General features: G+C 40.6%; 1 protein-coding gene across 2 annotated transcripts in view; it reads right to left on the bottom strand.

Annotated features, from left to right (window-relative positions):
- The window catches only part of LOC126479274 (ubiquitin-protein ligase E3C), a 209,568-nt gene that overhangs the window by 164,703 nt on the left and 20,488 nt on the right, over positions 1-24,377 (bottom strand). For both annotated transcript variants that reach the window (XM_050103771.1, XM_050103772.1), the window contains exon 4: positions 13,742-13,897. In XM_050103771.1, the coding sequence (XP_049959728.1) occupies positions 13,742-13,897 (156 nt within the window). The remainder of the gene's footprint in view (positions 1-13,741; positions 13,898-24,377) is intronic.

The raw sequence follows: 24,377 nt of genomic DNA, 5'->3' as shown, positions 1-24,377 counted from the left end.
ATATAAATGAAGCAATTATATTTGCTACGTGGCCGGCACGAAAATAGGGCTTCAAGGTCACCTCACCATCTTACAGCATTGCCAGTTTTTAGTGATAGGTTCAAATGTTCACAAAAAAAAAAAAAAAAAAAAAAAAAAAAAAAAAAAAAAATTGGCAACTCTATTTTTAGTCTAGAATATGATGGAGTACTTTCCAAAAGAAAATTCTCACTAGCTGCTAGGAAAATAATGAAAACTAACATTATAAGAAATTCTGGAGGAAAATAATTTTTTTACTTCAACCTGTGGTAGTAAAAGTTCACAGAAGCATATGCTGCATCTTTTATTTCAGAAACATAAAAGTATTCTGAGATAAAAAATAAAATATTACAAGAGGTGTGAAACTGAGCCAACTGTGTAGCGGAAAATGTAGTCACTGATGAATTTTCATTCTGTAGGACTTCCCACGAGAAAGTCGTTAAGAAAACTACAAAATTATTTTTGGTAACATTTCAGACATCATTATTGTGTCACATCACGTACAGAGGCAAATTACTTCCATGATATTCCGTACGCAGCAGTGCACGAGTCGTCGTAGGCTATTGCCAAGAGTTTTGTTTGGACAGCTTACTTTAATATGACCGAGAATATTCCCTACTTCCCGAAAATATTTTACTGGCTGCTAATACATATCCTTCGACATAGCATCCCTCACTCAAAACACCAATATATGCTACGCAAAAGTACGTGTAGTTATTTTGTATGTCCTCTACAACTGAAATGAATAGACAAACTTTTAAATCAAGTCAGCTTTTTACATAGTCGGCACTTACCTAAACTGAAGGATCTTCTGGCCCCTTTCTTCAGATTCACTGTCGCTCGTTTCAGCCAGGTGTATTATCACAGATTCCACTGTGGTGTCTCTTAAATCCTGGTTCAAGAAATCAGTTTCTTGCAATGCTTCTGCGTGTTTTATGCACTTCTCCAAGTCCTGCTGAGTAACACTGTCAAGAGCTTCGTGTGTTAGCTTCTTGACATCAGCAAGTTTGAAAGTAGTATTTCTTTTCGCTACTTCTCGCTTTACTTGGGCCCATATCAATTCAATGGGATTATACTGGCAGTTATACGATGGTAGACATACCACTGTGTGTCCCATTTTGTTTGCCAGTTGATCTAATTCTAAGTCTTTTTGGTACCTATGATTTCTTCCTTACACAGGAGTTCAGCCTTCATTTGATCGACTGAAAATTAAACATTCTTCCTCTTTAACCATTCCGTAATATCTGACTTGTGCCAATCTGAACGTGGCAGCTTTTCTATCGGAATGGAGTGGTAGCTGGTGTTATCCATCATGATAATTGACCCTTCTTCGAGCACAGAAAACAGTCAAATAAACCAATTCTTAAAACCTTCTCCATTCATTTCTGAAAGGTAATCGTATTGGCAAGAACTTTTCCCACCATGAAAAACAAGTAGGGCCTCTGGTATGAAACCTGTGGTTAATGAGCCAGCGTGGGCGATGATTAATCGGCCACCTCTACCAGTTGGCACTTTCAAACGCAGTTTCCTTTGGAGTCATGCCATATATACTTATTGGTGTCGTTCTGTGAAACCCAAGTTTCATCCAAGTACACTACAAGCCTGGTGTCTCCAGCACGCAAGAAGCGCATTGTATGCAAAAACTTTGCTCTTGCTGCTGTGTTCCATTAAGAATTTCCGTCCATCATTACACTTCTTGAATCTGATACCAAGGGAGTGGAGAAGATGAAGAACAGAGGTCCCTGGGCCCAAGTAATTAATTTTTTCACAGAGGTCAGCCTGTATTTTTTAGCCATTGGATACTCTCCTCTGTCGTAATATCCAAGTACAGTTCTACGTACATGCTCTTTATTAAAATTGTCAAAGTTGGTTGATTTCTGTTCACGTTTGTATCCCTTTTTTGGAGAATCGAAACACTCATTCGTGTCTGGAGATTCTGTCAATGACAAAGATTTGCTAATAAGGTCTACTGTCAACTTGGAGACACCACACGCTTTAGCAGTAAGTTCATGAATCTGCACAAAATTTAAGTTATTCCTCACTTCTTCATTGTCAGCCACATCAATAAAAGACTTGAGTACATTCAATATGATAAGTTTCGATTGTTTACGACTGTCTTTCCACCCTTTACGCACACCGACTGGAGGAGTACTACAAGGAGGGTGTTGCTCCTGCATTGCTGTTCACCAGCGAACACACATCGAAGCACCTTTCTAAAGACAGTAAGGCACTGAGATCAGACGTGAACACTTGATATAGCACAGCAACAATGAGCTTTCAGCTGCTCTGACCTATCGCACCGCTAGTGGTATCTACATGGCAACAAAGCCGAGAGGCAGGCGAATCACAGTCCACAGCCCCTGCTGGCAGCAGGCAGCGACCATGACCTCGAGGACTCTACTTTCATGTTGGCCAATCTAGTGTCTTGTGTGTCTGAGTGTTCCTTGGAGAATTTCAAATTTCTTGAGACAATTCAGAGATGAACCCTGAATGGGAAGTCACAATGAAACAAAATGCACATCTGAGTGGCTGAGCAATAAACTAAGGAAAGACAACAGATGTTAAACTTCAGCTTGTAAGCACTTATTAAATATTAATAACTGTAAACAGAATATAGTGGTAACAGATTAAAAATAATAAGGAATTCTCATTAGTAACTGGACTGAATTCAAAAAGTAACTCTTGAATCTCATGACAAACAGAACAACATACAATTCGTGGTAAAGGCACAAGAAGAGGACAGTACCTGTTTCCTCGATGTAAGTAAAACAAAGGCAATTGTACCACAAACTGCACTTTGTGATTTCAGTAAAGCCTTTGACTATATACCCTTTAATGAGTTACTTGCAAAACTGAAATTTTATGACATATACACCACATCTTTAGCTATAATCAAGACCTGTTTAAGAAATAGGAGTCAGTTTGGCTCACTTAAAAACAGATGCTCTACAGAGAAGGACTGGTGTGTCACAAGCTTCATTCCTTGGTCCATTTCTGTTCAACATTGGAATTAATGAACAAAACAATGCTGCTCAATGCATTACCCAACACGTAGAATTGCATCAGGAAAACTCAGAAAAAAATTTAATGACAATAACTGAAATTCCTGGATGGAATAACACGTAAAATAAGAGAAAGGCAACTGCTCACCTATATATTGGAATGTGTGGAGCATAGAAACACACAACAAAAACATTATTCACACTAGCTTTCCCAAACTTGCTCTTTTTCTAGTGAAGTACACACACTCATACACACAAGCACACAGACATCCAAATGCACTCTCCTGTGCTGCGGAATGTGAATGATCAAGTGTCTGGTTAAAGCAATTAATGAAAACTTTATATACAATCCATGCCAATAAGCATCTGAAATCACTCCTTAAAATTCTGCCAGTAGCAAAACTTAAAAATCAGAAGTCCAGGTTTCAATCTCAGTTATGTTACTTCCATGGCAGGTCAAGTGGTTACAGAAACTAGGTTGGGACAAAGGCCTAAAGATTTGTCAAATGCTCATGAAAAATCCAGGTTCAACTTCTAGTTCTGTGACAAATGAAAATGAATACTTTCTTGGCAATTATTTAATGAGTGTACAAATGGTTCTATGTAATCATGTTAAGACATATTTAGCTCTTTGAAATAATTACCAGGACCAGCAAAAGGTAATTATTTAGCTGTGCATTACTTTCATCTACAGATACACGTACCGAGAGGTACATGATCACAGAGAAAACTAAGTGTCAGCTGCTGAAAACAAAATCAGAGAAACTAATAAACCAATTACAAGTAACTGTCTTTTAATTTATCTTCAGCATTTTGAATTTGCCCTAAAACAAAGTTCAGTTGCAAGAAATGATGCTACAGTTTCAAAATGAGTTAAGTCAATCGGATATTACTCGTTTTTCATCTTACTTTGATCAAAAGTATCCGCACACCTGGCTGAAAATGGCTTACAAGTTCATGGTGCCCTCCATCGGTAATGTTGGAATCCAATACAGTATTGGCCCACCCTTAGCCTTGATGACTCTTGCAGGCATACGTTCAGTCAGATGCTGGAAGGTTTCATGGGGAATGGCAGCCCATTCTTCATGGAATGCTGCACTGAGGAGAGGTGTTGATGTCTGTCGGTGAGGCCTGGCACAAAGTCGGCTTTCCAAAACATTCCAAAGGTGTTCAACAGGATTCAGGGCAAGACTAAGAGCAGGCCAGTCCATTACAAGGATGTTATTGTCATTTAACTATTCTGCCACAGACCGTGCATTATGAACAGGTGGTTGATCGTGTTGAAAGATGCAATTGCCATCCCAGACTTGCTCTTCAACAGTGGGAAGCAATAAGGTGCTTAAAACATCAGTGTAGGCCTGTGCTGTGATAGTGGCATCACACCATAACACCACCACCTCCTTATTTTACTATTGGCACTACATACACTGGCAGATGACTTTCACCAGGCATTCGCCATATTCACACCCTTCCATCAGATTGCCACATTGTGTACCGTGATTCGTCACTCCACACCAGGTTTTTCCACTGTTCAATCGTCCAATATTTACGCTCCTTACACCAAGTGAGGCGTCATTCGGCATTTACTGGTGTGATGCGGTGGTTTATGAGCAGCTCCGCAACCATTAAATCCAAGTTCTCCAGCCTCCCACATAAGTGTCATAGTACTTTCAGTGGATCCTGATGCAGTTTGGAATTCCTCTGTGATGGTCTGGATAGATGTGTGCATATTACACATTATGACCCTCAACTGTCGGCGGTCTCTGTCACGCAACAGATGAGGTCGGCCTGTACACTTTTGTGCTGTATGTGTCCCTTCACACTTCCACTTCACTATCACATCAGAAACAGTGGACATAAGGATGTTTAGGAGTGTGCAAATGTCTCGTACGGATGTATGACACAAATGACATTCGATAAACCTGACCATGTTCGAAGTCTGTGAGTTCCACAGAGCAACCATTCTGCTCTCTCATGATGTCTAATGACTACTGAGGTCACTGATATGGAGTACCTGGCAGCACAATGCACCTACATTTTTGAAGGTGTCCAGATACTTTTGATCACATAGTGTATTCAGAGTTGTTTCTATGAAACATATACTTGTATTAATATGCTACATAATGAAAAAAGTGGATTGAAATTTAACACCTGCGTGTAGTATGGTGCTTGCATGATTTGTGTCACTGATCAACATCATGTGATGTAATTACAACAGACTCTGGGGGAGGTGAAGATATTGTTTAAGTGACAATGCAAATCTGGCGTGCCTGGATAGGTTAGTTGGTAAAGGGCACTTTTCCCAAAAGGCAAAGTTCCAAGTTCTAGTCCTGATTCAGTATCTACCTTTAATCCATACCAGTACACATTCTGCAGCACAGTGAAAGATTCATTTTAGAAAGTTTTGAATGTTCAGCATGAACAGAGACAACATAATGCTAGAAGTGATTCCACTTCTGAGAAAAGTAAATGAAAAGTGTATATTCTCAAATTATAATAAACATCTTTTCAAAACAGGGTGCAAAATTATCTTCAATTTGTGAGAGATGAGGTCTGGTCAAGAGAAGTACAACATGAGCTTAATGGAAGGCTGAAGACTGAACTGCACATAATGGCTTGAAGAAAACAATAGATTAGTGTGAGAGGCTGTCAGTGTATGGTGATCACGGCTGGTATGGATTGAAACTATGGGGGACTAGCTAGATCCCACTTTTCTAAAACAATCTTACTAGATATGTTATCTGGTAATGCTTTAGACATTTTGACCATCTCTATGGAAACAAGAATAAGCAGGCAAACTCTCCCTCCAGGTTATCTCAATCAGAAGTTTCTAGTGCAGTTGACAGGTAGAAGAGATACAATTGATTTTCTGCTCTAGCCCACCCATACTTGATACCCCACAGAGTTTACTTGTGATTGATTCTGCCATCCTGCAGTAAGCCAAACCCATTGGCCACATTTTTGGAGGACATCAAAGCTGCCTGCAAAGAAACTCCACTCAAAATTTAGTTATGTTGCTCAAGTAGTAGTAGTAGTAGTAGTAGTAGTAGTAGCAGCAGCAGCAGCAGCAGCAGTTGTTGTTGTTGTTGTTGTTGTTGTTGTTGTTATAGGCTATGCTCGGAAATATCTGCATTCTGGCCTCCATCATTATAAACACTTATTGTAATTATGGACCCAAAAAAGTTTTCTGCTTTCTACCATCTTATTATCTACCTTACGTGTAGCAATAAGAAGCCCCTGTGATGGTTAAAGAACACTTTTCATTATTTTAATTTCCATGAAACTATCCCGTCAGTTAACAGAGTTGCAAAAAAGAAAAAAAGAAAGGAAAAAAAAGAAAGAAAGAAAAAAATAGTGCACTCATGGGCCTGATTTCACGTTTACATGTGAATTAGTAGCACTGATATATTCTCCACTTGGATTTCCATTGTTGAAATGGATGGAATATGATACTACCCCTCTTTGAATGCTATATGTACATATGTATTCCTGTATTATGAATGTAATGAACAACAGACTAAACTGCAGTTGCTGGAGGTTGATACAGATTAGTAGTGTGCACATTAGCTGACATTCAAGCCACAAGAAATGAAGAAAAAAAGTAATAAATGCTAAACACAACAAGAAATAACTAGCAACAGATCAATCACCTGTTTTCAGCACACTAATTCTTCAAAACTTAGTTTATGCATATACATCTAAAAATTAAAAATAATTTCATGGGTAAATGTAAGCAAATAATCTAGTTGCCGAGTTCTCGAGAGGCACATAAGAAAGCCTGAAAATGTTGCTAGCTTTCGGATGACGCTACACAGTTCCAGCTGATTAAATGGCACAATAGCTGTTATATTTCAGCCTATCTATTTCATGTGTCATTTTCAATACATGTATATGTTTCAGTGAAACCAGTGAATATGTAGTGTTTAGACAGTTTGCAAAATTAATTACAGAGTGTCTGCAGGGGACAGTAATTCCTCAAGAATGGAACAATATTGAAAATATCATCCTCCAGAAAACAGAAGACAAGTAAGGCAATTTCCTTTCTACAATATATGACATTCACTAAAATTATCATGAAACCAATGGATATTTCACAATGGGCCACTTGGAAATCATGGATGAAAGTATGAGATGAAGCAAACATATGAATTACTGTTTTGTATGAGATTCATACATTCTGAGAAAGTTTTTAACTCAATGATAACTAAATCACCACGAACACTTGCAAAACAAGGCACTGATTCAATTTGTTTTAGTTTTTTTGACCATCAATTCTAAGGTTAGTCTGACACTGTTCACAGATCCAGTCACTTGTAAACTAATAGTGTAAAACTGGTACTCTACATTGCCAACAATTTGCATTATACACTCATATCCGGGCTTCCCTCAGTAGTTTCTTTCCTTCCACCATACCTTCAATAAGTTTTCAGTGGTAGCTCATTTCACATAGACCCGGGCTTCATTCATATGAAGCTGTGCTCTAAATATAGCATCTGATGAATCTGTTTATGGTCTCAAGGTTTATATTTTTGGATGTTAGCAGCTACTACTATTTTTTCCCTTTAAAAAGAAAGGGGGTGGTGGGAAGTAGCCACCTGGCATATGCCACCAGTGCACACAATTACCTTAGTTTTCTTTTTGTTTATGTCCATATTACAGTTAGCACATGTTCTAGTTTACTAAGCACTTCCTTTCACTTATGGGGACCACTACAATGTAATCAGTCAACCATATTGCTATATCCTCAAGTAGCTGGACATCACCACACACATCAGAACCAAAGAAAGAAACAACTTAAACAGCAAGGCAGAAGGACAGCTTGCAGAAGAGAACATGACACCAAGTGGAAGCTGAGCTAAACAAGGCTGACTGACAGCACACACACACACACACACACACACACACACACACACACACACACACAAGACCCAAGCAACCTACATAAACACTGAAGACAAAATAGATGTCAACAGGCCAAGAGCAAAGAAAGAGACAATCCCAATTGTGACCAGAGACAAATACCAAGTGCCAAAGGAGGTTGTTACCCAGTAGTCCCACAGTACAGTGATGATAGCAACTGACAATATTGCACATGAGTACAGAACTAACTGACTGTTCACTGGGCAGCTGTATTTATATTGGCTACCAAGAATACTATTGGCCAATACTATTGTAGTGAGAAGAGTGGCACACTCACACTCCAGTGCAATGCTGTTTCCTATAATGGCCATCTAGGTTACCTGCAGCGGGCATTCAACTTCTGCAGAGCCAAATACCTGAACCTTCCCCCTGAAACAGGTGCATATGGATGAAAACGTACTGGGCAGTGCAGTGGAATGTTGAATGGAGGCACAAGTGAAGATCCTGTCCCTTCGACCGCCAGCTGTACCAAGGGAGGGTGTCTGGCAGCATTCAACACAACATTGCTGCAAAGGGCGTACCAAGGGGTTCCACCAATCCATATGTATGCAGAAGGTATCAAAAGTCCGATAGGGCGAAGATTGCCACCAAAAGCAATGACAATGGGGCCACATTGTGACTGGAAGGCAGCAGGAAACTGGCAGAAGATGCAGCATCTGCACTCAAAGCCAGAGTTCGTTATGGCAGCACTCGAGCCCCTTCTGTGTTTGGACCAATGTAAGCCACTGCCCATGCATATTCACAACTGTCACCAGTGTTCAAGCCTCAGTACTCCAATAGGACGGAGCCCACACAGCTGTACCATGTGTTTAATATGGAGGGACAGGGGTGGGGCTCTAGAGGGGGCAGCATCAGGTGGAGAAATAGGGTTCGCAATTGCCGCATGTGGAGGAGCTCAATGGAGCTATGATAATTAATTGTCATGGTTTGATAAGTGCTCAGAAACAGGGTGAGACCTGACTTCATGGCAGAGATTTCAGCAACTTTTTTCATGTGCTGCTTTAAGGTCTGAACTTCCACTTCACCATTTGAGGGCTGCAAGTATGTTTTATGTCATTCGCCTTGAAGAAATCTTTAAGGCAAATGGTGTTCAGAAGCTGAACTCATTCGCCAACCAGCGGGGTAGGTAACTGGGCCAACCATGGGTCACATAAGACCTGCTGCAAGGTAGGGTACTGGCACCTGACAGCAAATACATGAATAGCCATAATGGGTAAACAGTCCAACATATCTTGCCGCTCAGTATCAATGTGGAAGCAGAGCACCTCCTGTTGATTGAAATCAGGATTCAGGTCAGCACGTTGACGTACAATATGTCTGAATTGAACTGCTGAGCCATAGGTTTGCACTGGATGGTATAACTGTATGCATCCAGGGACAATGCCCAGCTCTGGAGGCATTGGGCTGTTCACTCTGGGAGACTGTAGTGCGGCCTGAATAATCCAACCAATCGATTGTGGTCGGTAATTGGGGAGAACTGTGTCCAAAATAGATAGACATGAAACTTTTCAATGACAAATACTGTCGCCAATGCCTCCTTTATGGTCTGCAAGTATTCCACCGTGGCAGCGCCAATGTCTTTGATGAGTGTGCTATAAGCTGTTCGGAGCCACCTCATGCCTGTGCGGCAAGATTGTGCAAATGCCATATACAGATGTTGACAGATGCTTCAAACAATGGACAACCAGGAGAGATTGGTGAGAGGCATGGGAAGGAGTTCAGCATGGTTTTCAATTGGGTAAAAGTTCAGTCCTAGGTGAGGCTCCAGTTGTAGGACACACCCATTTTATGCAACCGAATGAGGGGTTGTGCAATGTGGGCTGGGGGGGGGGGGGGGGGGTGCCCAAAAACCCCTGGAATTCTGGTAAGTCTGTCAGGTAAGGTAAGGAGTATATCACAGAGACATTCCACGAAATGGTCCGATTCCCTCTTCAGTGAGCCAGTGTCCCAAATATTCCACTTCTGGTCGAAAAAACTGGCACTTCTCTAAATGTCAGTGCAGGTCTGTGTCCTGCAGGGTCGTTAAAAGGATACAGAGATTTTTGTAAATCCTTAGTGGAAGGGTGCCATGATAATGAGATCAACCAAGTAATTCATGCAAACAGGAACACGCTGTGTCAGCTGTTTAAAAAACCTTTAGAAAATTGGGGGGGGGGGGGGGGCAAAGGCAATGTCAAATGGGAGCTGCTTATACTTGTACAAATCAAAAGGTATATTAATGACAGTGATGTTCTGCGATTTCTCATCTAAGGGTAGCTGGAGATAACCATAGGTGAAGTCAACCTTTGAGTAGTATTCCCCTCGAACAAGTTTGGTGAGATAGTTTTCTGGCTGGGGATAAGATAAGTTTTCACCTACAATTAAACAATGATTACAGACTTGAAATCTACACAATCTGAAGGAACTATTGGGCTTTATGATGAAGATGGGGTGTGGCCCATGCACTAGACTTCACCAGCTCGATAACCCCAGCAACCTGGAAATGATCTAGCTCCTGCTTCACATCAACATATACTGTAACCAAAGTTGGCCTGATGTAAAAATGAGGCATGGCATCAAGCTGAAGAGTGATATGTGTCTGAAAGTGTGAAGCACATCTTAAATATGGCTGAAACAGAGATGCAAATGTAGTGCAGACACTGTTTAGTTCCTGGAAAGGAACTATGTCTGATACAACCCTGACTTCATTATCAGAAATAGAAAGCCCAAATGTTCTAAATGCACCGAGGCCAGAAATGCTGATAGCAGATGGGTGTTCTACCACAAATAATTTTATGAGCATGTAACACTTTTGCAAGCTGCAACCTTTTTTTGAGTTTTCCATTCATCAAAAAACAAAAGTCACGGTATATTTTATTACTTTTAGAAATACAGATGTGCCAAATCACATGATTCTTTTTGGTACACCCTGTATATTACTGCACCATAAGTTTCTTTGTTTTTCTTAATTTGCCCTCTTGTATTAGTCATAATGATGTAATTGCTTCTCAAATGCAACTATGTCTCCCAAAACCAAACAGATTCACTAGGAACCTATTTTTAATTTTTGCTTCCATTCTTTGATAAAGTACTTTTGTGAGTATTAAGTTGCCTGTGATGCTAGATCTCTGCTCTTTATTTCTCCAATTTTCATATATGGAAGAAAACATACCTCAATGCTACACCTTCTATTAAGACTTCCTCAGGCAAACACTTAACTAAGAATTGAAAGAAGAGGCACCAGGATACAAACAGCAAAACGAAAAATATTTTAGCAGCCATACAGAAAGTCATCTTGCCGTCAACACTTTGACAACCAGACACTTAGAAGAATTTTGGGCCTAGAAAACCAGCCATGCATGCAATATTTTAAACAATTATTGGGGCATAAATAAACATTACGTCTTAAAGAGTAATCCACGCAAAAAAGTACCAAGTTCCAAAATTTATTTTCTGTATTTACCTTAGTTCTTTGATAGATTACAAATTTTAAAATAAAGGTGACAAAAGTATAATTATCTTTCCATAAAAAGTGTGAGGTGAGTTACTGAGCAATTTCTTCCTCTTGAGCTTCCAAAATTTCTTGCTCACTCAACAAATGTGATGTGTCTGTAGCCGAATTACAGTGAACTGCAAAACCTAATGAGAACGTGCATGACATTATGTCAACATGATCACACGCTGGCTCAGCATGTGACAGCATCTGTTACACTTGCAAATGTTTCTTTGAAATAATCTAGAAATTGGCAACAGAAGGCAGCACCTGTCAAGGGACACATAGCAAGATATCTGTATATTGTTCTCATATGAATTTAATCCAGTTTTTGAGCGATAGGTGACACACACACACACACACACACACACACACACACACACACACACACTGAGAAAATCACGGCCCAATCTGTACTTGCGTACGGTCTTTTGAACACAGCTTTGTGGCCCAAGCTATGCTCGGGTATGGTAACCGAAGTGTTAAAATGGGAAAAACAAGTAGAAACATAAGTTCTTCTTGTTGTGGTCTTCAGTCCACAGACTGGTTCGATGCAGCTCTCTATGCTACTCTATTCTGTGCAAGCGTCTTCATCTCCCAGTACCTACTGCAACCTACATCCTTCTGAATCTGTTTAGTGTATTAATCTCTTGGTCTCCCTCTACAATTTTTACCCTCCACGCTGCCCTCCAGTACTAAATTGGTGATCCCTTGATGCCTCAGAATATGTTCTACCAACCAATCCTCATCCTAGTCAAGTTGTGCCACAAATTTCTCTTCTCACCAATTGTATACAGTACCTCCTCATTAGTTACATGCTCGATCCATCTAATCTTCAGCATTTTTCTGTAGCACCACATTTCGAAAGCTTCTATTCTCTTCTTGTCCAAACTATTTATCGTCCATGATTCACTTCCATACATGGCTACACTCCACACAAATACTTTCAGAAATGACTTCCTGACATTTAAATCTATATTCGATGTTCAGAAATTTCTCTTCTTCAGAAACACTTTCCTTGCCATTGCCAGTCTACATTTTATATCCAATCTACTTTGACCATCCTCAGTTATTTTGCTCCCAAATAGCAAAACTCATTTACTACTTTACAGGTCTCATTTCCTAATCTAATTCCCTCACTCAGTATCACCCGACTTAATTCGACTACATTCCATTATCCTCATTTTACTTTTGTTGATGTTCATCTTATATCCTCCTTTCAAGACACTGACCATTCCATTCAACTGCTCTTCCATGTCCTTTGCTGTCTCTGACAGAATTACAATGTCATCGGTGAACCTCAAAGTTTTTATTTCTTCTCCATGGATTTTAATTCCTACTCCAAATTTTTCTTTTGTTTCCTTTACTGCTTGCTCAATATACAGATGAATAACTTAACTTAACCAGTTACTATATGCAAAGCACCTTGGTTCTGCATATGACACTGTACTGTTTGCCTCCAGTGTAAATAAATATCAACAACGCATGGAAGAGATTAATACAAGGTTAAAGCAGGCCAAGAAATCAATGACAACAAGGTAAAACAAAAAGAAACAAGAAAAAATTAACAATAAAAGTATAGAACAGATTGAGTTTTTGTATTTTGGGCAGAAGAAGAAGAAGTTTGTCAATAACAAAATGAAATAATACAAGACTAAAAATGACCAGGAGTAATTCTGGTGGACTAAGTGGTTTTAAAAACTGTTTCCTAATAGGTCTGTAAAGGGATGTTAACAATCAAGCATGTGTTAGTGGTTTTGCTTACAGCACTGGGACATTGACTTTGAATGTGAAAACCATTCAAAATCTAAGGGTTGCTCAGTGATAAATGCAAAAATATTATTATGTTGGGAATTACTAGGAGCAACAAACAAATGGACCCAAATTAATGAATAGTAGATGGAAGTTCTTTGCTGGATTCCTGCAGATAAGAAAAGAGTAAGATGATGACATAATGGAATGTGGGTAGAGAATATTAGTAAACACACAAAAATAAATAGTATGGATACCCTTAATCTAGTACTGCTATTGCTGCTGCAACAATGATGATGTATGTTTATGAATACGGAAGCAGAGTACAAGTCTGAAGCATATATCCATGTTGCACAATTTTATTTTATATCATTAGAATACCATCAGTACTCTTTTTGAAGGAAAACCATAAGACACAGTTATTTTAAAAGAATAAACACAAATGGCTCTGAAGTATCACATACACATTGTTAGTAAAGAGAATTACAAATTATAAATGATGGCTAGTTCACACTGAGACCCATAAAGAGTTAACAAGCACAGTAATGACTGAAACAATTCTTTAGAATAAACTTACTATGCGTAACCCAACAGCGAGCGAATCACGGCTACCGGCTCGTTCCATCTGTTGTAAGTTTAGGTGCAACAGTCTCTGTATTCGCCACAGCCAACTTTCATCAGCAGTTTTTAATACACTTTCATGCTGTTTAAGTAACAATTGTGAAACTGAGACCTGTTAGCAAAAGAAAAAAAAAAAAAAAAAAATTGAACATTAATTTTGTTGTTGAGGAAAATGTAAGTGCATAGAGATAAATATTGTTAAACTGATAAGGGCTGGAAAATTTGTGAGGTAATTTAATAAACAAAGACGTGACACACACAATTTCACAGCTGTTGAATCATTTATAAATTACAGTCAAAGAAATATCTTCACTGTGAGTATTCATAAGCTTAGTAATTTTTCATCTTACTCAGTTTCTCTCTACACTGTTATAGTTTTCTTACTCATTCCTGCTCAAAAGCCTTATCATTTATTTCAGCTCAAATAATTTCTTCATGCATTTACGGTGCCTTATACAACACAACAGTTATCTTTTCCTTGGTTACATCTGTTTACTCTGCAAACACTTCCAAAACTGATGACAGAAAACTTTAATAAATACCTTTTCAAATACGTGTGACAAATGAGTCAATGGAGACCTTTGGTAACATTGGTTGGCTTATAGAGATTTATGTAATGGTATTGTGAGGGTGGCGTCATGCTTAAGCACTACATTTGGAAGTTAGTTTCTTTTGTATGGGGGCTCTTGTTCTGTTAATTTGAGTTAGAGGAGAGTGCACCCCACAAACCATGGACGTAGCTGAGGCAGGGTAGCCTATATGCCTCTACGATACAGGTAACTGTGGCGGGTAAGTGCAACCCCATGGGAGGGGTATCTGTAGAGAGACCAGACAAACATGTTGTTTCTGAACAGGGACAGCAGTCTATCAGTAGGTGCAAGGGCACCAGTCTGGATGACTGACTGATACCTGGTCTTGTAACATTGACCAACATGGCGTCGTTCTGTCGGCATTGTAAAGGGCTGGAAGCAAGGGGCACTACACCTGTTATATTGTCCGAGGACATGTGGCTCTACAGTATGGCTTAATGATGATGGCATCCTACTGAGTAAAATACTTTAGAGGTAAAGCAGTAGTTCAGTCAGATCTCTGGGGAGGTAGTACCCAGGACGTCATCAGGAGAAACAAAACATTTGTAGGCTTCACGGCCTGGAATGTTTGATCCATTAATGAGGTAAGTATAGCATAGTGAACGCCTTATAGTAACCAAAACAGACACAAAGCCAACACCAACCATAGTAGTTTATACGCACACCAGCTTTGAAGAGGACAAAGAGACAGAAAGAATGTATGATGAGATAAAAGTAATTATTCAAATAGTTAAGGGAAATGAAAATTTTATTGTCATGGAGGTCTGGACTTTGATAGTAGGAAATTGAGAAGGAAAAATAGTACAACATGAACTGGGGATGAGAAATGAAAAAGGGGAAGACACCGGGAAGAATTTTGACCACAGCACAATTAATCATTGCTAATACTTGGTTTAAAAATCGTGAAAGCAGTTTGTGCATGTGGAAGAGACGTGGAAGCAATGGAAGATTTCACACAGATTATATAACAGTAAGACATAGATTACAAAACCAGATTTTTAACTGCAAAAAGTTCTAGAAGCAAATGTGTAGTCTGGCCATAAATTACTGGTTATTAACTGCAGATTAAAACTGAAGGAATTGCAGACAGGTAGGAAATTAAGTAAAGGACACCTGGATAAAGTGAAAGCATTAGAGGTTGTTGAGAGTTATTATGGGTGCCTTAGGCATCGATTGACTGAAACAGGAGAAAGGAATTCACCAGAAGACATATAAGTACTCTTGAGAGATGAGCAGAGGATCAAACAGACAATAAGGTACAGCCCAGTACAAATCCTTGGATAACGCATGAGATAATGAATCTAATTCATGAAAAGAAAAAATATACGTATGCAGCAAATGAAGCAATCAAAAGAGAATAATACAGACATCTAAAAACTGAGATCGACAGGACGTACAAAAAGACAAAGCAGGAATGTGACCTGTCCAGTTTTCTTGGCCTAACTGATTAGTGGTGTGCTTCAGTGAGCACTGATTGCCAGCAAGGGCAACCCTCTGATCTCAGTGTCACACATGGACTGTAACACGAAGATTTTTTATCTTCCAAATGAAGTTTGATACAGACAAGTGGATGTCAATCATGAGGAAGACAGTGACCCTTCTCAGTGCCTAAGGTCTGACATGTAACATCAGTGATGGTGTTAGAACACAAGTGGCAGTGTCACAACAACTATATGGCCCTTTAAGGTACACAAGAACAAAATTCCTCTGAGGCCCAGTGTTAATAAAAGTCTTGCACCTACATACCAGATAACAAAATACTTGAAAGCAATCTCAGTAAATACATAGGGAAATATGAACATCACTTTCACAACTCCGGTGACTCCATAGAGCACCTAAGTCAATTGCAGCTCTAGAATACGGACATTAAAGTCAGTTTTGATGCAGACTCCCTCATTACGTGAATTCCACTTTCTCATTTCTTGGAAACAATTGCAGAAAAGTTAGATGATTGTTTCACATAACGTTTTAGGCATTTTCTGAAGTCAACTTATTTCCTGTTTGACAGAAAATATAACAAACCCATGCCATGGCAATGGGTACACCGTTATTGTTTGCCATGGTGAACCTATACATGGAGCACCTTGAAGCAGAAGCACTAGGATCCACCTAGTTGAAACCGATGTTTATCTGTTGGTACCAGGAGACACCTTTGTAGTGTGGAAAAACTTGAAGATTTCCTGGAACACTGAAACTCAATCCACTGTAATATAAAATTCATGGTGGAACTTGAAAAAGAGGGATAGCTACCTTTCCTCGACCTGCTAATTAAGAGAAGAAAGGACAGATCCATGGGTCACAGTGAATATAGAAAACTTATGCAAACTGATCTCTATCTCCACACTCTGAGCCATTATCATCTGTCACAAACAAATTCAGTGCTAAGGATTCTGTTCCATATAGCTTTAACACTTTCAGACAAGGAAACACTCACCAGAGAAGCCAAAAATCACTTATCTACCTCAGTAACCCAAAATCCAGAAAAACCAGCAGACTCCTCCTCCTTTGTCTCCGGAAACCAGGGTGCATAATGCATTCCAAGTGAATGTGGCACATCTTACATGGATGAAAGAAAGATTAGAGTTTAACATCCCATTGACAGCACAATCATTAGAAACAGAGCACAACCTCATAATATGGAAAGATGGGGAAGGAAATTGGCCTTGCCTTTTTCAGGGGAAACATCGTGGAATTTGCCAGGAGCAATTTAGAGAAACCACAGAAAACTTAAATCTACAGACAGGGATGTGAACCATCATCATCCTGAATGGGAATCTAGCGTACTAACCACTGGGTCATCTTGTCCGTTTGTCTTACATGGGGCAGACCATCAAAACAGTATAGGAGAGGCTGCAAGTAATGTCAGCAACATACCCAACTTATAAAATAAGCAAATCAGCTGTCAGCAAGCACTGCCCCAAATACTATCATGAAATGAAATTTGATGAGACCAGTATATAGTGGGGCAAATGCCAAGTTCCTGGGCCAGCATAATTAAGGAGTCCATCAAAATAAAGGTGTCAGATAACATAGTACACAGGTATGGACATCAATATAAACAAGGTTTGGCGACAGGTACTGAATTAAGATCTCATTGGACCCTGTATCTGCCACAGCTGGAAAGTGCTGAGACAATTTGCATTTCTGAAGAATATCAGTTGCACTCTAAAATAAAAGAACATCAAAGGGCATAGTGGTCATCAGAAATCAAATTCTGCTCCAAATAACGGTCTGAGACCAGCAAGAGTTCATTGTGGCACGAGTCCAGGCAATGACTGCTAGTAAAAGCCAAACTCATAGCACATGAACATTAAAGCAGGAATGGCTTGATGAAAAATGCAAGGCTGCAGAATCATGCACGATTATAGCAGAATCATGCAAGATTGTAAGAAAGGTACATTTACATGATTATTCTGTAACTGAATAGATTAAAAATCTACTCACCACATGGTGGCAGGAGAAAACACAAACAAAAAAAGGTTTTATGTATGCCAGCTTTTGGAGTCAGGGTTCTGGGTGGGTATTCTGATCTCTACCCTTTTTCCTATACCTCTTCAGTCCTTTTCCTTCACCCCTCTTCCTTCCTCTTCAATCCTTCTGCCATAAGAAAAAGCCACTGGCTCCAAAAGCTTGCTTTTGTAAAACCTTTCTTTCAATGTGTGTCCTCTTGCCACCGCTTTGAGTGTTTTTTTTTTTTTCCTATGCAATTACATTATATTGACAAAAATTGTTTATTTTCCTTGTTACACATAATTATTCCGCAATTCAGAGTTAAGTTCATGGCAGAGGGTTCACCAAACCATCTTTAAGCCATTTCTCTATCGTTCCACTCTTGAACAGCATGCACGAATAATGAACACACAAGTCTTTCCATGTGAGCTCTAAGTTTTCTTATTTCATTTTGATGATCATTGCTCCGCTCCCTATGCAGGCAGGCACCAACAACAAATTTTCAAACTCTGAGGAGAAAGTTGGTGACTGAAATTTCATGAGAAGATCCTGCACAACTAAAAAGCCTTTGTTTTAATGATTACCACCCCAATTCATGTAGCACATCCATGGAGCTCTCTCCCCTATTTCATTATAGCACAAAGTGAGCTGCCCTTCTTTGAACCTTTTCAATGTACTCTGTCGGTCCTATATGATGCAGATCCCACTCCAGAAGAGAAAGCACATATGTAGTGTAGGGAGTATCTCTGGTTGATCTGTTGCATTTTCTCAGTATTCTGTCAATAAATCGTAGTGTTTGATTTGCTTTACTCACGACATTAACCATGTGATCATATCAACTTAAGTTATTAGTAACTGTAATCCTTAAGTACTTAGTTGAATTTACAGCCTTTAGAATTGTATGATTTATCATGTAACCGAAATTTTGTTACTCATGTGGATGGCTTCACACTTTTCATTATTTAAAAGTTAATTGACGCTTTTCACACCACACATATATATTGTCTAAATCGTTTTGATCATTTGATGATTTTATAAGACAGTAAATGGCAGCAACATGTGCTAACACTTTAAAAGTGCTACTCAGATTCTCTCCTAAACAATTTATATAGATCAGAAACCACAGAGGACCTATAACACTTCCTTGAGGAATGCCAGATATTACTTCTCTTTTACTCAATGACTTTTCATCGGTTACTACAAACTGTGATGTTTCTGATAGGAAACCACAAATCCAGGCACACAACTGAGAAGGTACCCCATAGGTACACAATTTGATTAGAAGTCTTCTGTAAATATAAAAATATGTAATCAATTCCACATCCCTGTCAATAGCACTCATTATTTTGTGACAATAAAAAGCTCAGTGTGTTCCAAAAGAACAATACTTTCTCAATCTGTGTTGGCTCTTTGTCAATAAATCATTTTCTTCAAGATAACTCACAGTGTTCAAACATAGTATATGTTTCAAAATACTACTGCAAATCTAAGTTAGCAGTATGGGTCTGTAATTTAGAGGATTGCTCCTATTTCTTTTCTTGCTTATTGGCTTGACTTGTGCAACTTTCCAACTTTTAGGTACAGATCTTTCTACAGGCAATTGATTGGATTTGACTGCTAAATATGGAGCTACTATATCAGCTTAATCTGAGAGGAACCTCACTGGTATACAATCAGGACTGAATGCCTTGACTTTATTAGTGATTTAAGCTGCTTTGCTACACCAATAATATCTACTTCTCAAAGTTACTCATGTTGGCAGTTGTTCTTAATAAGTCTGCTTTAGTGGCACGATCACTGATAACATCACCATTATTATGACACACTGAAAGTATTGATTGTCTTTCTGCTAGTGTACTTTACATATGAATAGAATCTCTCTGGATTTTCTGCCAGATTTTGAGACAAGAATTATGATGCTGAAAGTATTAAAAACATCTCGCACCAAAGTTCACACTACATTTCGAGCTTTTGTAAAGTATGATCTTGCACTATTTTAAATATGGCATGCTTTTTTCCTTGCTTACGCAACAGTGTTCTGACCTCTTTACCATACCACCTCTTATTAATTTATTTGGTATATGGCTCTTAATAGCTGTTGATGCTATTCCTTTGAATTTAAACAACATCTGGTCTATACTTACTTATTCAGATTGGAAGGAGTGGAGACTGTCTCTTAGGATTGCCTCAAGTGAATTTTTATCTGCTTTTTAAAATAGACAGGTTTTGCGTTTATTTTTGGTGGGATTGAATGTTATGGTACTGAGTCTCACTACAAGAACCTTGTGGTCACTAATCCCTGTACCCGTCAAGATGCTATTTGCTCGGGATTATTTGTTGATACGAGGTCTAGCAGGTTCTCGCAACCATTTACACTTTCAGTGGGCTCCTGAACTACTTCTTCAAAATAATTTTCTGAGAACACATTCATGACAATTTCAGACAACATTTTATGTCTTCTCTGACTTTAAACATGTATTTTCACTAATATATTGAGGGTAGATTGAAGTCATCAGTAACTATAACTGTGCAAGTGGGGTACCTATTTCAAATGAGACTCAAGTTTTCTTTGAACTGTTCAGTAACTTTATAACCTGAATTGGTGGTCAGTAAATGGAACCAATTATTAATTTATTTCAGCTGTCGAGTATAGCCTCTACCCACTGTCGAGGATAACCTCTATCCATACCAACTCTCAAAAACTATCTACTTTGACTTCACTAGAAGGTAAACTATTACTGACAGCAATAAACACTCCACCAACTACTGTATTTAATCCATCCTATATGTGCATGGTTCTTTGTAAAAATTTCAAATGAACTCATTTCCAGCTTTGGCCAGCTTTCTTTGCCTATAACGATTTGCGCTTCAGTGCTTTCTATTAGCACTTGGGACCCTGGTTTTTTCAACACAGCTACAACAATTAACAAATACAATACAGATTGTTTCTAGGCCTACTTTCTAGCGTTTGTACTGCACCCTTTTAGGCTGACACCCTTTCTGTAGTTTGCTGAGACCATCTAAGCAAAAAAGAAAAAAACACCCAGTCCCCTCCATACAGTCTCTGCTACCCTGTAGAAGCTGCCTGTGTGTAGTGGACACCTGACCTACTAAGCAGAACCCAGAACCCACCACCCTATGGTGAAAGTCTAGGAATCTGCAGCCTACATGGTTGTAGAACTGTCTGAGATTCTGATTCAGATCCTCCACTAGGTTCTGTACCACAGTCAGTTCTGTCAATGATGCTTAAGATGCTGAGCTCCGCCTTCAGCTCACAAGTAGGGTTGGCAATCTTTACTACTTCAACTAACCGCCTGAAACCAGAGTGTCTCTCTTTCAGTCCAAGTACCAACATGAGCCACCATAAGCAGTTACCTGCATCCTGTGCTCTTCAGTGAATCCGGAAGCAACCTTTCCACATCTGAAATGACTCCTCCTGCTATGTACACAGAATGCAAACTGACCTCTTTCCCTTCTTGGCAGCCATATCCCTAAAACACCCCATTACACATCTAATGTTGGGATTGCCAACAATCAGTGAGCCCACACTCTCTGAATGTCCAGATCTTGCAGCCTGAGACACTTCCTATGGACCAGGGCAAGTGACATCATCTGGCTCAGGGACTTCGTCGGCCACAGATAGCACCCAAAAACTGTCCATCAGATGACTGGCATGGCCCTCTGATCAGCCTCCTCGAAAGTCTTTCGCTGCCTGCCTCTCCTTGGAATGACTTCCGCCCCAACAATCGATGACGAATCAACTTTAGTATGGGCAGTACCTGGGGCAGCTTCAGTAGTGGATTGATCAAAGGATATATCACCTGGACCTATAATGCGGACTCCCATGGTGACAGCCACTGGCAACATCCTCAAGCTTTGTGACCAAAGTCGACACCTCCTGAAGCTGTATCCATCTGAATGCAGCAATCACAGCAGCACATGGAAAATTAGAGACACCTTAGGAGAAAAGAAAAGACCTGTATGAATATTAAGAGGTCTGATGGGAAACATGTACTAAGCACAGAAGGGAAGGCTGAAAGGAATATCTTTTTGCCTGCCCACCCGTTCATCAGTATTCCGACTTGTTTGGTATGACCCACCATCAATTCCCCTCCTGTGCCAACCACTCGATCTTAGGTCGGTCAGCTGTTGGTTGGTTGGCTTAAAAGAGGAGGGGAAGGGACCAAACTGCTAGGTCATTGGTCCCTTGTTCTAAATAAAACAATGTCACAAGGGTGACAACACAAAACGGAAAGAAAGGAAAGCCACAAGAGCGACGGAAGGGTAAGAAACACTTAAATGGACAAAAGAGGACAAGAAAACCACAGAAATACGAGAAACAGGGAGAAAAGATTAAAACGACAAAACAGATTACCATGGCTGGCTGACCATGGGAATAAAAACGAGAAGCCAGCCACTCTGCAACACATTAAAACCTCCACCCTAAAAGCACTAGGGTGGAGGACACAGAAGGACAAAGGACATGTGCTAAAACTTAGATCAAATAAAAAAACGCACCCTCACAAATAAAACATAATACAAAATCAGCCGATGATGCATTGTCAAATAAAATTAGCTGTAACAAATCCGGTAACCGAAGATTTCGTCGCAGGGCAGTCAAAGTGGGACAGTGCACCAGAATGCGGGCCACTGTCAACCGGGTGCCGCACTGACACTGAGGTGGGTCTTCAAGGTGTAGGAGGTAACTGTGGGTCACTCAAACGTGGCCAATGCGGAGCCGGCAGTTTGTTGTGTGTACCGAGACTATGCCATTCCGTCCCCAAAGCCGAAAAACCTGGGGGGGGGGGGGGGGGGGGGGGGGGGGGGGGGGGGGGGGGTAAGAACGAACGCAGGTCAATTATTGGAACGTCCATCTCCAGCAGTTTCCACGTAGCCTGTTTGGCCACCCTGTCAGCAAGTTCGCTGCCTGGGATTCCGACATGTCCTGGGGTCCACACAAACACCACTGAATGACCAGACTGTTCCAGGGCATATATGGACTCCTGGATGATCGCTACCAAAGGATGATGAGGGTAGCACTGGTTGATGGCTTGTACACGGCTCAAGGAGTCAGTACACAGTAGAAAAGACTCCCCAGGGCATGAACGGATGTGCACAAGACCAGGAGATATAGCCACCAGCTCTGCAGTGAAAACACTGCAGCCATCAGGCAAGGTGTGCAGTTCTATATTTCCTCCATGGACACAAGCGAAGCCGACGTGACCATCAGCCATCGAGCCGTCTGTGTAAACCACTTCATGGCCTCGGTACATGTCAAGAATCGAGAGGAAGTGACAGCAGGGTGAACTGAGTCCTTTGAGCAATTTGAAAGGTCCAGGTGAAGCCGCAGCCTAGGTGTTCACCATAGAGGTGTACGCAAATGGACCTCGAGTATAGGTGATAAAAGCAAGGACTCCAGTTCAGATAGAATTGGACACGAACTGCAATTGTAAGCCCTGACCTGGGCTGTCAATGCGGGAGATGAACCACCGTGGGTGGGAAAAGGAGACGGTAATTCGGATGCGCAGGAGAATTACCATTGGGTGCAATGTAACTGGCGAGCATGGCGCACACCTGACCTGCGATGGAGGGACTCCAGCCTCTGCCAGGATGCTGGTCACCTGACTTGTCTTAAGAGCTCCTGTCACTAGTCGAACGCCACAGTGGCACACTGGATCTAGTAAATGAAATGCTGAGGGCACCGCCGAACCATAAATCAGACTCCCACAGTCAAGGCTCTGTAGAGCCACTGCAGCGTAGAGTGATCTGCACCCCAGTTGGTGTTGCTCAGGCAGCTGGTGGAGCAGTACGAAATGCAGAAGTCATCCGCATTCAGAGAGGGTGAGGTGGACGGCCCTACAGCTGCTCCCAGACTGTTGAAGACCTGCAGGGCTCCATTCTCCTGGATATGGGGGGAACTATGGGAGGCACCAACTTGGACAAAGAAATTACGAAGCGATAGGAAATTCTGGATAAAAATCACGAGTGGGCCTCGGAGACCCCACTCGTATAACATGGCAAGGATATCGCTTGTAGTCCGGCGTGAGATTTTAATCATCTGACCATGGATACAATCTGGCCCAGGAGCTATGTGAGGGCAATGTACAAGGACACTGAGGAGCTCCCACTCTGTAAATGGGGCATTATAGGATTCAATGTGGTGTATAGTGAATGAGAGGACTTTCCCTTCCATCCGCCGCATGAGAGTGTGAAAGGCTGGGGGGTAATTCTCCGACGTAGAGGCGCAAGCAGTGCTCAGCAAAATGCTCGGCAATCACATTTGCATTGGTAGATAACACACCATTTATGTTAACACGGGGGCACCTGTTGGGGTCCGGTACCCAAAAACTCGTTTGATCTTTGGCCAGACTCGGTAAGGTGACGTATGGCACCCAATGGTCAAGACGTATCTCTCTCAGCACTCCTGTTTCCGTCTTTTTATAAGCTGGCAAACATGGGCACGGAGCCGTTTAAAGGCTATGAGGTGCTCCAGGAAATGGTGCCACTTATGCTGCTGTAGAGCTTGCCGACACTAATTAGTTGCCTCAGTGA

Source organism: Schistocerca serialis, chromosome 1 (assembly GCF_023864345.2).
Source record: "Schistocerca serialis cubense isolate TAMUIC-IGC-003099 chromosome 1, iqSchSeri2.2, whole genome shotgun sequence".
Classification (NCBI taxonomy): Eukaryota; Metazoa; Arthropoda; class Insecta; order Orthoptera; family Acrididae; genus Schistocerca; species Schistocerca serialis.
This window is presented reverse-complemented; position numbering and strand designations above follow the sequence as displayed.